The sequence below is a fragment of the Euprymna scolopes genome, chromosome 18, assembly GCF_053919585.1.
Source record: "Euprymna scolopes isolate OS-2025 chromosome 18, ASM5391958v1, whole genome shotgun sequence".
NCBI lineage: Eukaryota > Metazoa > Mollusca > Cephalopoda > Sepiida > Sepiolidae > Euprymna > Euprymna scolopes.
In genome coordinates this window covers 125265725-125278668 of record NC_136499.1, presented here as the reverse complement: position 1 = coordinate 125278668, position 12944 = coordinate 125265725, and the positions used below count along the sequence as shown (strand labels likewise).

General features: G+C 33.9%; 1 protein-coding gene across 12 annotated transcripts in view; it reads left to right on the top strand.

Annotated features, from left to right (window-relative positions):
• The window catches only part of LOC145297804 (dynamin-like GTPase OPA1, mitochondrial), a 180365-nt gene that overhangs the window by 100355 nt on the left and 67066 nt on the right, over positions 1–12944 (top strand). For 6 of the 12 annotated variants that reach the window (XM_080144110.1, XM_080144106.1, XM_080144101.1 and 3 more), the window contains 4 exons: positions 2575–2628; positions 6324–6428; positions 8940–9026; positions 10993–11069. In XM_080144110.1, the coding sequence (XP_080000236.1) occupies positions 2575–2628; positions 6324–6428; positions 8940–9026; positions 10993–11069 (323 nt within the window). Of the gene's footprint in view, positions 1–2574; positions 2629–6323; positions 6435–8939; positions 9027–10992; positions 11070–12944 lie in introns of all 12 variants that reach the window. The other 6 variants (XM_080144102.1, XM_080144105.1, XM_080144107.1 and 3 more) reach the window with 1 other exon arrangement.

The following is a 12944-nucleotide window of genomic DNA, read 5'->3' as shown; positions in this document are numbered from 1 at the left end:
ATTAAAAAATGAAAATATTGAAAAAAGGTTATATTACATGTATCCGTTATGGAATGAAGTTCTCCGAAAAAAATTTCACTTAATTTCATCAAGTAGTTTTTTTTTTTTTTTTTTATTTTTTTACAGCGAAAAAAACAATTTGTTATGATACTAAGCAAAAGGTTTGATTTTTAGGAAGAAAAGCTAGAATTAAAGATGGGGAGGGAATATCGGCACTTTACATGGAGTTATCTCCCTGTGTTCAGCAAGTTTCATAATGGCTGACTTCAACACACTCTCATAAGAACATGTTTTTCCGCTGTAAAAAAAAACTACTCAATCAAATCCAATTAAACTTTTTTTCGGAGATCTTCAATTCAAAACAGATACGTACAATATAACCTTTTTTTTGATATTTTCATTTTTGAATGTCTTGACTAAACTGTACAAGTACCGTTTCTTTTTATAACATATTAGCGAGGATGGAGATAGGGGATGCACATTCTTGTGAGAGTTACACAAAGTTCATAATGACGATGAGGGAGACAAAGTTCATATTAAGGATGTTTCACACATTACCTTTTGCTGCTGAATTATGACACGACACAGTTTTACAAAAACATGATAATTTCTTTATTTATCGGATCGACCAGTCGAATGATGATGACGTCAAGGAATTCAAAGTCGTCCTACATGATTAAACGTTCTCCCTTTCGCTTCTAAAAGGACCCTCCTCTGATCATATTAGCTCGACTGCCTCTGATCTTCGACTCACTCTCTGCTAATCCTAGCTTCTATTATTGAGAATCTCCCTATCTGCTATGACGTCATATGTATGGCTCTACACGTGATCAACTCACGTGGCTTAAACATGTTCCCAAAACACACTTGTGCAGACAAAGAATTTTCACTAACCTATTTTTCAATATATTTTTAAATTGTATTGTTCATTATTTTTTTAGCTGATCTTTTTTTAATTCAATTTCCATAAAAGAATGAACAATTCTTTTTACAAACAAACATATCTAAACTATTTTATATAAAAGAATGAACAATTCTTTTTACAAACAAACATATCTAAACTATTTTATATAAAAGAATGAACAATTCTTTTTACAAACAAACATATCTAAACTATTTTATATAAAAGAATGAACAATTCTTTTTACAAACAAACATATCTAAACTATTTTATGTGAAATTTGACAATAGCCAAATTTCAACATTCCCACTCCGAATCTATTTCTGAACCTGGCTTACAAGGTTCAAATCCCGGTCTATCCTAATCTCAATTTCCACTTATGTTTTTCTTATTTACAAGAAAAGGGGACAGCCTTTCTTGTAATATTTTTGATTTTTCGAGTTTTATCTTGAAATATCAATTTAGCAAAATAAACGCATTTAATGCAGTTTCAAAGTTTTTGAAAATGAGAATCATAATCTAAATTGTCAGTCCTTGTCTAAAAAAGACAAGGATTGACAATTTAGATTACAATTCTCATCTTGATTGTTAATTTCACAACTTTTTGACTGATCTAAATTTTTCCGGTATATTTTTTCAAATTTGTCCTCGAGTGGCCTTTGGGCCTTGATAACTAATGACTCCTTTGTAAAAAATAAAAAAAAAAAAAATAAATAAAAAATCAACTTAAGAATCTTCATGCTGAACCCGGGAAACCTATAGGAAATTAAAAACTGAACCTTTTATTTAATCCATGGATGTAGATTATTCTTGTTCTATCAGCAATAGTCAAGTAGAAGTGTTAATTAACAGGACTCTACGGATAAATTTATCTTTAGTTGACCTTTGACAACTAAATATTTTCGTTTACTAGCCAAATAGAAAAGTTACTAACCAAATCCACGTGACTGTTGGAATATGACGTTTTCGTTTTGTGACGAGTACGTACATCATAAAGATTTTTCTGTATTTTTTTTTTTCAAATAAGTGTAATTCCAAATATGTACCGAATTTTATGTTGGCATTTGAAGGTATAAAAATTCAAATTTGATCAGATGTTTTTTTTAAATAGCTTTTTGTTAAAACAAAGTATATTGTTCTATTAAACGTTTTATTGTTTAAATAATTTCACTTTGCTTCGTTTTATTTAAAATAAAGATTGAAAAGACATTTTTCACTCCTTATATATCATAAAAACAAAAAACAGCCAATTCAATTCTTTTAGATGTGATGTCGAGCTTTGAATGTATCTCATAATAATCGATATATATAATGAATGACAAAAGTCTTTAGTTCAAAGTTCATGATGTTGACCATCTTATAATTTATTCCTTTAATTCAGTTGACATTTACAATTCTTGACAGTATCTGTTTTGTAGCGCAAAATCAATCTTTTAATTATTATATCAATCAGTGAATCTATTTTGCCCTTAACTCATCAGAAGAAATAGCAACAATCAATCTATCAAAAGAGGATAAAGTGTGTTTTGACATGATTAAAATCCAAACATTGGAAGAGAAGCTGTAAATACCTTATATGTTTCCATTACACAATTTTATATAGAATATCTCCTAATATAAAATATATATATATATATATACACATATATATCTCTTTTTTTTTTTTCACCCAGTATGAAGACAAACGCAAAATTGAACAATTGCAGACGGAATTGATGCAAGTTCAGGTCAGTTTCACATCAGAAATTAATTTTTATATTAAAAAAAAAAAAAGACATAAAACAATTATCATCATATTTTATTTTAACGTCTGTTTTAAATTGACTTCCGAACTAATTTATCTGTTTTTTATTTATCATGATTTTAGTTCTTATCACTTTTCTTTATCTTCTGCCAACTGATCTTTTCTACCTAAACTGTTTTACATCTACTAATCCAACCATCTATTTTTTTCATTATCATCATCGGTTTTACATCTGTTTTACATGTTTGCATGTGTTGGACAACTTTTAGAAATTTTTCAAAACTAACCTATTTCTGGCCAGGTCTTAATTTATCTTTCTTTCTTTCGAATTCAACTTCATCATTTCCTTTTGTGTTTCCCTGGATCTTCCCCTGTCAACTGACCTTTCGCCTTTAACTGTGCTACATTTACTTAACCAACGATTCACATCCATTCGTTCAACGCGATCAAAACTTTGTTTACTTTATTAATTACCAGAAACCTTGTAAACCACCAAAAGCTATGGCTAACAATAAATTACCTGAAAGTACTTCGTTCAAACTCTTTGGCTTAGCATTCACAGGGAACATGAGTTGGAACAGATGCATCGAACGCATTGCCGCGGATGCTGCTAGAAAGGCGGGCTTTCTCCACCGTGCTAGAAAGTGACTTACGCCTGAAAGCATCCTGTACCTCTACAAGACCACAATTTGCCCATGTATGGGAGTATTATTATCACATTTAGGCTGGTGCATCTGCTACCAGTGTCTCGCTTCTGGACAGGGTTCAAAAGAGAGTCGCCAACCTAACAGTTTCTGAACTGTTAGCCAGGTTTCAGCCTCTGTTCCATTGACGAAATGTTGCATCCCTCTGCGTGTTTTACAAGTATTTTAATCGTAAATACTCTGACGAACTACAAGCCCTTGTACCCTCTCCGCATAACCCCCTGACAAACCCGGCAAGCAGCAAAATCCCACCTCTACACAGTAGAGATACCCAGATGTCTGAAAGCCTTCTACTCTAATAATTTCTTCACCAGAACTGCTAAACTTTGGAATTCCCTTCCGGGTTCCTGCTTCCCCGACTGTACTGACATGCTGAAGTTCAAGTGTAATGTAAACAGACATCTTGCTGCTTAACTCCCTACATAGTATCCCTGCAACTTATGACCCAAATAGTAGGGTCCTACATCAAAGTGACACTGTGCCTTGTTTGGGGTTAAAATGCAATTAAAAAAACAAAACAAAAAAAAACAAAAACAGCCCTTTCTCTGCACAAACATGAAAAACCAAATTTTAAAACATTAACTAACCTATTTTAATTTTCAATAAGTTATCGATGAAAGGTCAAGATAATACGTTAACCCATCCGTTATATGTTGTCAGTCGAGCGAATGCAATATCTATTATCATTAAATTAAGTCTCAGCAAATCGTTTGTTTCCTAAAGCCTTCTTACCCTGTGTTTTCAATTGAGTTTGTTTGTCACTATGTTTGTTTTTTTTGTGTAAAGTCTAATGTCCACAATACTTGACCAATTGTCACCAAACTTGGTGAAAATATTGGTCATAGTTGTACTTAGAACTGATTTCATTTTCAAATATTTTAGTCAAGGAAAAGGTGTAAGCCACATTTTTTGGCGTTAGCTTCAGTTCTATTCATCGTAGAAACTCACTACTTGACCCATATTGTAGCCAATGAAGTCCTGCAACTTATATAATCTTGATCTTGCCAATTGACTTTGAAAAATTTGGTCAAAATCAAATTTGTTCTAAATTCTTTTATAATGTTTCTTTGAGGCAATGGCAGAAACACTAGAGGATGACATCCAATCTGTAGTGGAATGGGGATAAAAATGGATGGTCACATTCAGTGCTGCCAAAACTAAACTTGTTTCCTTCAATAATTATAAGAAACCTTCTCAACCACCAAAAGCTATGGCTAAAGATGAATTACCTGAAAGTACTTCTTTCAAACTCCTCGGCGTAACGTTCACAGGGAACATAAGTTGGAACAGATACATCGAAAACATTGCTGCAGCTGCTGCGAGGAAGGTGGGCTCTCTCTACCGTGCTAGAAAGTTACTCACGCGTGAAAGTATCCTGTACCTCTACAAGGCTACCATTCGCTCATGTATAGAATATTTGGGCTGGTGCATCTGCTACTAGTCTCTCACTCCTGGACAAGATTCAAAAGAGTCGCCAACCTGATAGGTCCTGAACTGTCATCTAAGCTTCAACCTCTATCTCATCAACAAAATGTTGCATCCCTCTCTCTGTTTTACAAGTATTTTAATGGTGGATGCTCTGACGAACTACTACTCCCTTGATGTAAATACCTCCGACAAACCCAACAAGCAGCAAAGTCACACCCCTATACAGTAGAGATCCCTAGATGTAGGAAGGCTTTCTACTCTAGTATTTTATTCTACAGAACTGCTAGACTTGTGAATTCCCTTCCGGGTTCCTGCTTCCCCAACTGTACTGACATGCAGAAGTTCAAGGATAATATAAACAGACATCTTGCTGCTCAACTCCCTACATAGTATCCCTGCAAATTATGTCTTAGATAGTAGCCCCATACATCAAAATGGCACTGTGCCTTGTTTGGGGTGAAAATGTAATAAAAAAATAAATAAAAATAACCACGACGCAAAAGATTTTTTCATCATACAAGTGCAACTTCTACAATATGGTCCATTCTTACGTATGCAGTCAAATGACTAACCTATCTTGTTTCCTATATACTTTAATAACACAAACTACATGTTAAAATATTCCTTACCTTTGAGATTTACTTATGTTTGAAAAAGAACCCAATTTTAATTTTTCTAATAAGTTGTAAGTTGCAATTAGTTCATCAAGTGAGCCAACTCTTACTAAGTTTGTGACTATTATTTTCATCCTCCATCATTATAGATTGCTCCACTTACTCTTGATCCTTACCTTATAATTCTGAGTGTTTAGCTTTGAGGCATCAAGTACCATTTTTTAAGTCTTTGGTACGTATTGACCTATGGTCTCCCGGCTCAGTTGTGAAAATTATGCTTTCTTTTTCTTCCTTTGAAGATTGTAATGCTGGGTATGGGGCAGCCAAACCAGCTGCCAACATTGCCCCGCTTTTTATTCAAACCAACCGAGAGCTCTTTTTAGTATCCTCGCTGTTCCAAAATGGGCTTCAATATGTCAGATGAAAATGTTATTTATGAATGAATTCTAAAGTCAAACCGGAATACATTATACAGTAGACTAGTTAGTATAAATTTATAGATAGGTATGCAGGTATTTATTGATAAAGGAATTAATCTAGATGCTGCCTTTTTTAAAAATTTTTATTTTCCAATGTTTTTTTTTTTGTGGGGTGGGGAGGATTTTAATTTGTTTTTATTTTTCAATTTACTTTTTTATTTTTCAATCTGTTTTTTTTTTGGGGGGGGGGGAACTTTTAAGTCTTTCTTGAGGGGATTTTTCTATTTTTTAACATTTTTGTTTTTATTTTTACAATATTTTTTAATTTTTCAGTGTTTTTTTAATTTTTCAATCAGATTTTTCAATGTTTTTTTTTGATTTTTCAATGTTTTTTATTTTTCATTTTTTTTTTTTTTTTTCAATTTGTTTCAAATTTGTTCTTTTTTATTTTTTTCAATCTGCTTTTTTAATTTAATTTTTTGATTTTTCAATTTGTTTATTTTATTTTTTCAGATTAAGTATCAACGCGAGATTGATCGTCTTGAGAAAGATGTGCGAGAGCTGAGGAAGCAGTTGATGCTGAAAGATCAAAAAAATGGAAGGAAGAGGACAATGAAGGTAAAAGTGTGTACTTGAAAGACTTTCTTCTGTCTTGGTAGAATTTAGTTTACCAAATTTCTGTTTGGTAAAATGAGAGCACGAAACAGTCAAAAAATGGTCAGGTTCCGTCTTAAGGTTTATTTGGTCAAAACCTGGAAATGTGATTTTAAATTTCTGAATAAAATGAAGAAAAAGATTTGAGACTAATTTTACTTATCCTCTTTTTCTTATATTTTTTTATTTATCTTTCTTTTTTTAATTTTGTCTCTCTTTCCCCACTCCTCTTCTCTTCTTCTCTTCCCTCTCTTCTTCCCTTTCCTCCTCTTTATTTCTTGCCCCCCCTCCTCTTCGTTTCTTGTCCCCCTCCTCTTCGTTTCTTGTCCCCCTCCTCTTCGTTTCTTGTCCCCCTCCTCTTCGTTTCTTGCCCCCTCCTCTTCGTTTCTTGCCCCCCTCCTCTTCGTTTCTTGCCCCCTCCTCTTCGTTTCTTGCCCCCTCCTCTTCGTTTCTTGCCCCCTCCTCTTCGTTTCTTGCCCCCCTCCTCTTCATTTCTTGCCCCCCTCCTCTTCGTTTCTCTTCCTTCTCCCTGTTTCTTGTCCCCCCTCTTTCCGTTTCTTGCCCCCCCCCTCTTTCCGTTTCTTGTCCCTCCCTCTTTCCGTTTCTTGTCCCCCCCCCCCTCTTTCCGTTTCTTGTTCCCCCCCTCTTTCCGTTTCTTGTCCCCCCCTTTCCGTTTCTTGTCCCCCCCCTTTCCGTTTCTTGTCCCCCCCTCTTTCCGTTTCTTGTTCCCCCCCTCTTTCCGTTTCTTGTTCCCCCCCTCTTTCCGTTTCTTGTCCCCCCCTTTCCGTTTCTTGTCCCCCCCTCTTTCCGTTTCTTGTCCCCCCCCCTCTCTCCGTTTCTTGTCCCCCCCCCTCTCTCCGTTTCTTGTCCCCCCCTCTCTCCGTTTCTTGTCCCCCTCTCTCCATTTCTTGTCCCCCCCCTCTTTCCGTTTCTTTCCCCCTCTCTCCGTTTCCCCCTCCTTTCCCCCTCTCAGTTTCTTCCCCCCCCACTCTTCTATTTCCTCTCTTCTTCTTTTCCCCTCATTTCTTCCTCTTCTTTCTTTCTTCTCTTTCCGCTTCTCTTCTTCTGTGTTCCTCCTCTGTTCTTTTTCCTCTTTTATTCTTTTTCCCTCTCTATTGCATACCGGGTCTATATAATTTGTATGGTGTGTATTTAACTATGACATGGCCGTTCATCATCTGTCTTTGTGTGTGCACATGTGTATATACAGTCATGGGTGTGTGCGTGTGTGTGTCACATGCATGCAATCTATAAGGAGATCTTAGACACGTACCTTTTCTCCTTTCTTCGGTCAGTGCCCTCCACGACCGTCGCCTTCAATCTGGAAATCAAATCATGTATGCTCCTAAAACACAACTTGTTTATTATTATTTGTAGACAGCCTTTATTCAGGATTTTCTTCATTCCTGGGAGTGCCTTTGCATCACTGAATTGATTCAGATATCTTTCTTCTTTTCCGCTTCCTCATCTTGACTGCAATACTCTCTTGTTCTTACTGATTCTGCTTCTAGTCGGACTAAAAACTGACGCGTGTCTCTTCCTTATATGTTGAGATGCAGTATGGGATGGTAAATCCTGTCAACACAACTTGCACTCAACATATACTGACCTGCCTCGTGATCCCTGCTAGCACACAGGTGCAACACGTCTGTCAATCGAAGTCAACAAATTTGAAGCCTGTCAGTCTTAACCTTTCGATATGTCTGCACTTGAACATAAGCAAATTGATTCAAGCTAGTATTGTGTTGACCGCGTTATTTACACACATCTCTATTCTTCTTTTTCCCCTCTCTATTCTCTTCTTTCCTGTCTGTTCTTCTCTTTCCTTTTCTATTTTCTTTTCCCTCTTCTTTACTTTCTTTTCTCCCCTTTCTATTCCTCTCTTCCCTGTTCTTTTCTTTCTTTCTCCCCTCTTTATTATTTGCTCCCCTTTCTATTCTTCTCTTTGCATCCCCCTGTTTTTCCCTCAACCCAACCAAGCTTAACACCATTGCAACAAATAACAAATAAAGGTTGCATCAGCTGTGAAGATGGTAATAGAATAGATTGAATGTGATTCAATTATCAAAAGGAAATACTTGTCATAAACTGTCATAATATGCATTCAAATTTTGTCCATTCAATTCATCATTTTCAATCCTCTCATAATGTTCTTCATCAGAAGTAGTGATGTGTTATTGAATTTCTGGTAAAAATACATTGAGAATGATGATGACTATGCAGAAAAATAAATTTTGGAACACAAAAGGTCGCTCGTTTTAATGATACACTTCCCATTTTCGTAGCTCTTTAACTTCTTCAGTTAAAAAAAAATAGGAGGCTTTATTTTTGGAATGACCCTCATATTATTAATTGTCTCTATTTGGTGTTGCCCAGAAATATTTTTACTACACTGATTTTTAAGATTTTATTGTGGAGGTCTTGTAAAAAAATATTGATTTAATTTTTTTTTTTTTTTTTTTTTTTTTTTTCCAGAAATCCTTAATAGACATGTATTCTGATGTCTTGGACGAACTTGCTGATTATGATTCCAGTTACCGGACACAGGACAATCTACCGAGGGTAAGAGTAGGAAGGATGATGTAGAAGAATAGGTGACTCGAAGTCAGCAGCAAATAGCGTCGGATAAAAACATTCACATTATAACTAATTATTATTTGCATAAAATGATAAATAAAATATCTCACTGTTTCAAAATTGCTTTTAGTATTATGAAAAAATATATTACATGAAATCTTTACTGATTTCTTTATATTATTATTTTTTTTTTTTTTAGAAAAATAAAATAATTTTTTTATCTGACATTGTTTGCTGCGGATTTATTTTGTATCATTTTTTCATTTGTTATTGTTGTCCCATGTTATTAGCAATATCATAACCTACTACCCTGTAACATCAGGTAAGAACAACTAGTTTTAGATATATTATCGGTAATTCAAAATGATGCTTCTTTGTTTTCAACATAGTCGTTGCACACTTTTGAGCTAATGTTAGGAAAACTGATGAAAAATTTCACATGAATTTAGATAGAACAAATTTTCATCAACAAAAAATATGTTTAAATATTGTTGTATTTAAAAGGGAAGTAGCCCTTTGCCTGTAACTTATCTTGGGGACGGTTCAACAAGAACTTGTATACATTGAATTTGAAGGCTACCGTGTTGTATTCAACCGGGAAGCAAGCCAGCAGAACAGTGGGAGAAATTGTATACAATGGTTGTCGATAGTCAAGTGTTTTTTTGTGAAAGTTTGTGATGGAATGTCATAAATATGTACGGTCGGAAAAAACTTGTTAATTTAATTTTTTTTATTTCTGAAATTTGAATTGAGTTATCATCACTGGTCCAGATCCCAATGAATGGCCCTTAACTGTTTGCTGTATAGGGTTTTTTTTTTTTTTTTAAAGAGGCATCAAACTTTTAATTGACAACTCTATTTTCTTTGATTGTAGATTTGGCAACTATCAGTTATTTTGAGTTCAACTTGATTTAGCAATTCATCATGTGGTTTCAGCAAAATTGAGTCACATGTCACACAGCATGCGATATGTTCAATTTACTGAGAAAAACATTTGATGAACGAATAATTTCACAAAATGGATATGTTAACTAGCCACTTCGTTCATGCAATTTTACCTCATTAGATTTTCTTTGTGGATATGTAAAGTCCCATGTGTATGCCGATAAACCAGACACAATAGAACACTTGGAAGATCACATTCGATGCATTATTGCTGAAACAGCCTAATTTAATGCATAGAGATTGTGGAAATTGGACTACTAGATTACATCAAGTATGTGCAAGCCCCCAAAAGCCCAAAATTCTGTTTAAATTATAAATGCCAATAACGAATCTTTGGAATAAACCACATATTTGTATGATAAAAATATTTTTCTGTGATTTATTTTAATTTAAAGTTTGCCGCCTCTAAAAAGAACGTTCTTTAGTTGCATATTTGTGGCTTATCGTCTATAATTAGAAAATTGCATGTTTATATTTTTTTATTGTTGAATTTTTTTGTTTGGTTTTAGATTGTTTTTGGGAGTTGGGAATTTTTCTTAAATCTTTAATATCAAAAAATAATAAAAAATAATTTTCAAAATTATTTTTTAAAATTTATTTTTTGTATTTTATTTTGGAGCTAATTGATTGGTCTTCCATTTATTTGCGATATTTTATTATTTAAAACAAAATTATCTTTCTTTCTGCTGATTTGTCGAAAAAAATTAAATTAAAAAAAAAAAAAAGCCAAAAATTATATATTCTTAGAAATGTACAACAATTTCAGAAAAAATAAAAAAAAATCAATCCAGAATTCTTCTAACCAGCAAAAAAGCAACAAAATTAAAAACAAATTTGTTTTATTATTTCTGTAAGTATATTGGCAAAAAAAAGAAAAAAATTAAATGTAAAAACCTGAAAATAAAAACCCGAAAATATTTAAATGTTTTTCTAAAAAAAAAAAAAATTGAATTAAAAAAGAAATATCTCCTTTTCAATATCGTCTTTTTGTTTTCTATATCATCAGGTGGTTGTTGTTGGTGACCAAAGTTCTGGAAAAACAAGTGTTTTAGAAATGGTCGCTCAAGCCAGAATATTTCCAAGGTTTGTTGAATATAATTTTATATATATATATATATATATATATATATATATATCCATAACCTGTTGTGCCATTATTTGTTATATCACCATCATCATTCCAGGCTCAGTGTGAAAAGTTTCCCCACAAGTAGTGCATGCGTAGTTACCAGGGTTGTACCTTTGGTAATGTTTTTGTTCAGACTTGACCTTTATTTTTGCCTTTATTTCTGCCTTTCCTTTGTGAAGGCTATTGCACCAGCAACTTCAGTCTGCTGCTAACTTTTCCCAATTTTTCGTGTTCATATCCATTGCCTTTAGGTGGGGCTTTACCACATACTTGTAGCAGAGTTTCTGCTCACCAATCTTTTTGTATCCATTTTCCAATCCTCCATACAAGAGGATGTTTGGAATGCGATTGTTTTACATTCTGACCATATATTTCATCACAGTTGTGTGGTGGCGAGAACGGCTTCTATGCTGTCTGTGTTGGCTCTGTTGAGTATTTCAACATGTGTACTTGCACCAACACTTTTACCCTTTTTTTTTTTTTTTTTTTTACATGGGGGTCACCACTTATCAAGGCCCGAAGGCCACTCAGGGATAAGGGTTATTGCGTGTACAGTAATCAATGAGATAGTATTGTAGTAATCATTAGTATTGGGGGTTTTGATAGTGTTTTACTTAAGGGGGTGGTTTGTCAGGAATTTGTTTATGTTGGACTTGAAGATGTCCAAGTTGTAGTCAGGTGAGAAACAGGCAAGCGACAGAGAGTTCCACTGGCGTGCAGTTCTAAGAAAGAAGCTTTTTCTTGACCATAGTATTAATAAAGCTCCATCAAGACACGGATGGAGGCATCTTTATTTTCTCAAGATTTGACGGCAAACTGTTAAATTTGGTATCTATATTACTAGCAGAATAACAGACTCCACAGATTTATAATCATAGTATGTAAAAATGGAAGAAAATTTAATGACGAAAGATGTCTCCTGATTCTTCATCTTAAATACCAGTAAAAATATATTCACAACAATTAATTTGACTTGTTATTTCAGTGCCATTTTATCTGTCAGACTGCCTTGCCTTCCCAGTTTGAGGAGTTAGTTAATCTCTAACTGCTTGAGGTACCTCTACCAAGGAAATATAAACAAAGTTACTTAGGTTATTTTTAGTAACCAGTTTGGCTTTTCCACTGGAGCAGTGATTAATTCTCCTTCCACCTTATAACTTCGTGTTACATTATACTTTTTGGAAGTATATAAATACGAGGGGCATTCCAAAAATAATGCCTCCTATTTTTCAATCTGATTGAATGGATCAGAAGGGATTGCAAATAGCATTGTTATGTTGATTGAACTTATGCATTCATGATCTGAAAGTTTCATCTCTCTGTTATAAATATTGACGTTGTGAGACTCTTAAGAAAGCAACCGTCAGAAGCAGGGATGTGACATTGAATTCCTGGCAAAAGAGCATTGAGAATGGTGTTGATTATGTAGAAAAATAAATTCTGTAGCACCAAAGGCTGTTTGTTTTAATGGTACCACTCCCGTCTTCGTAGCTCTTCAACTTTTTTGAGTAAAACAAAAAAAAAAATAGACTTGACTTTTGGAACGACCCTTGTAAAAAAAAAAAGAATTGATTTCAAATTTGTTTTTGCTATATTTTTACTGTCTTATTCATCATTATATCTTCTTTTATTTATTTTTTTTTTTTGTGTAAATTTTTCAGTTATTTTTTATTTGTTTTATATTTTTAGCACTCAAATTTTTACTTTTCTGGATAAGGATTAATTGATGTAAGGTGGTAGTGTAGTAACTGTTAATGGTGTAAATTGGGTAGTATTTGATTATGGGGATGGCTCAACAAGAATTTGTTTACATTGGATTTGAAGGCTAC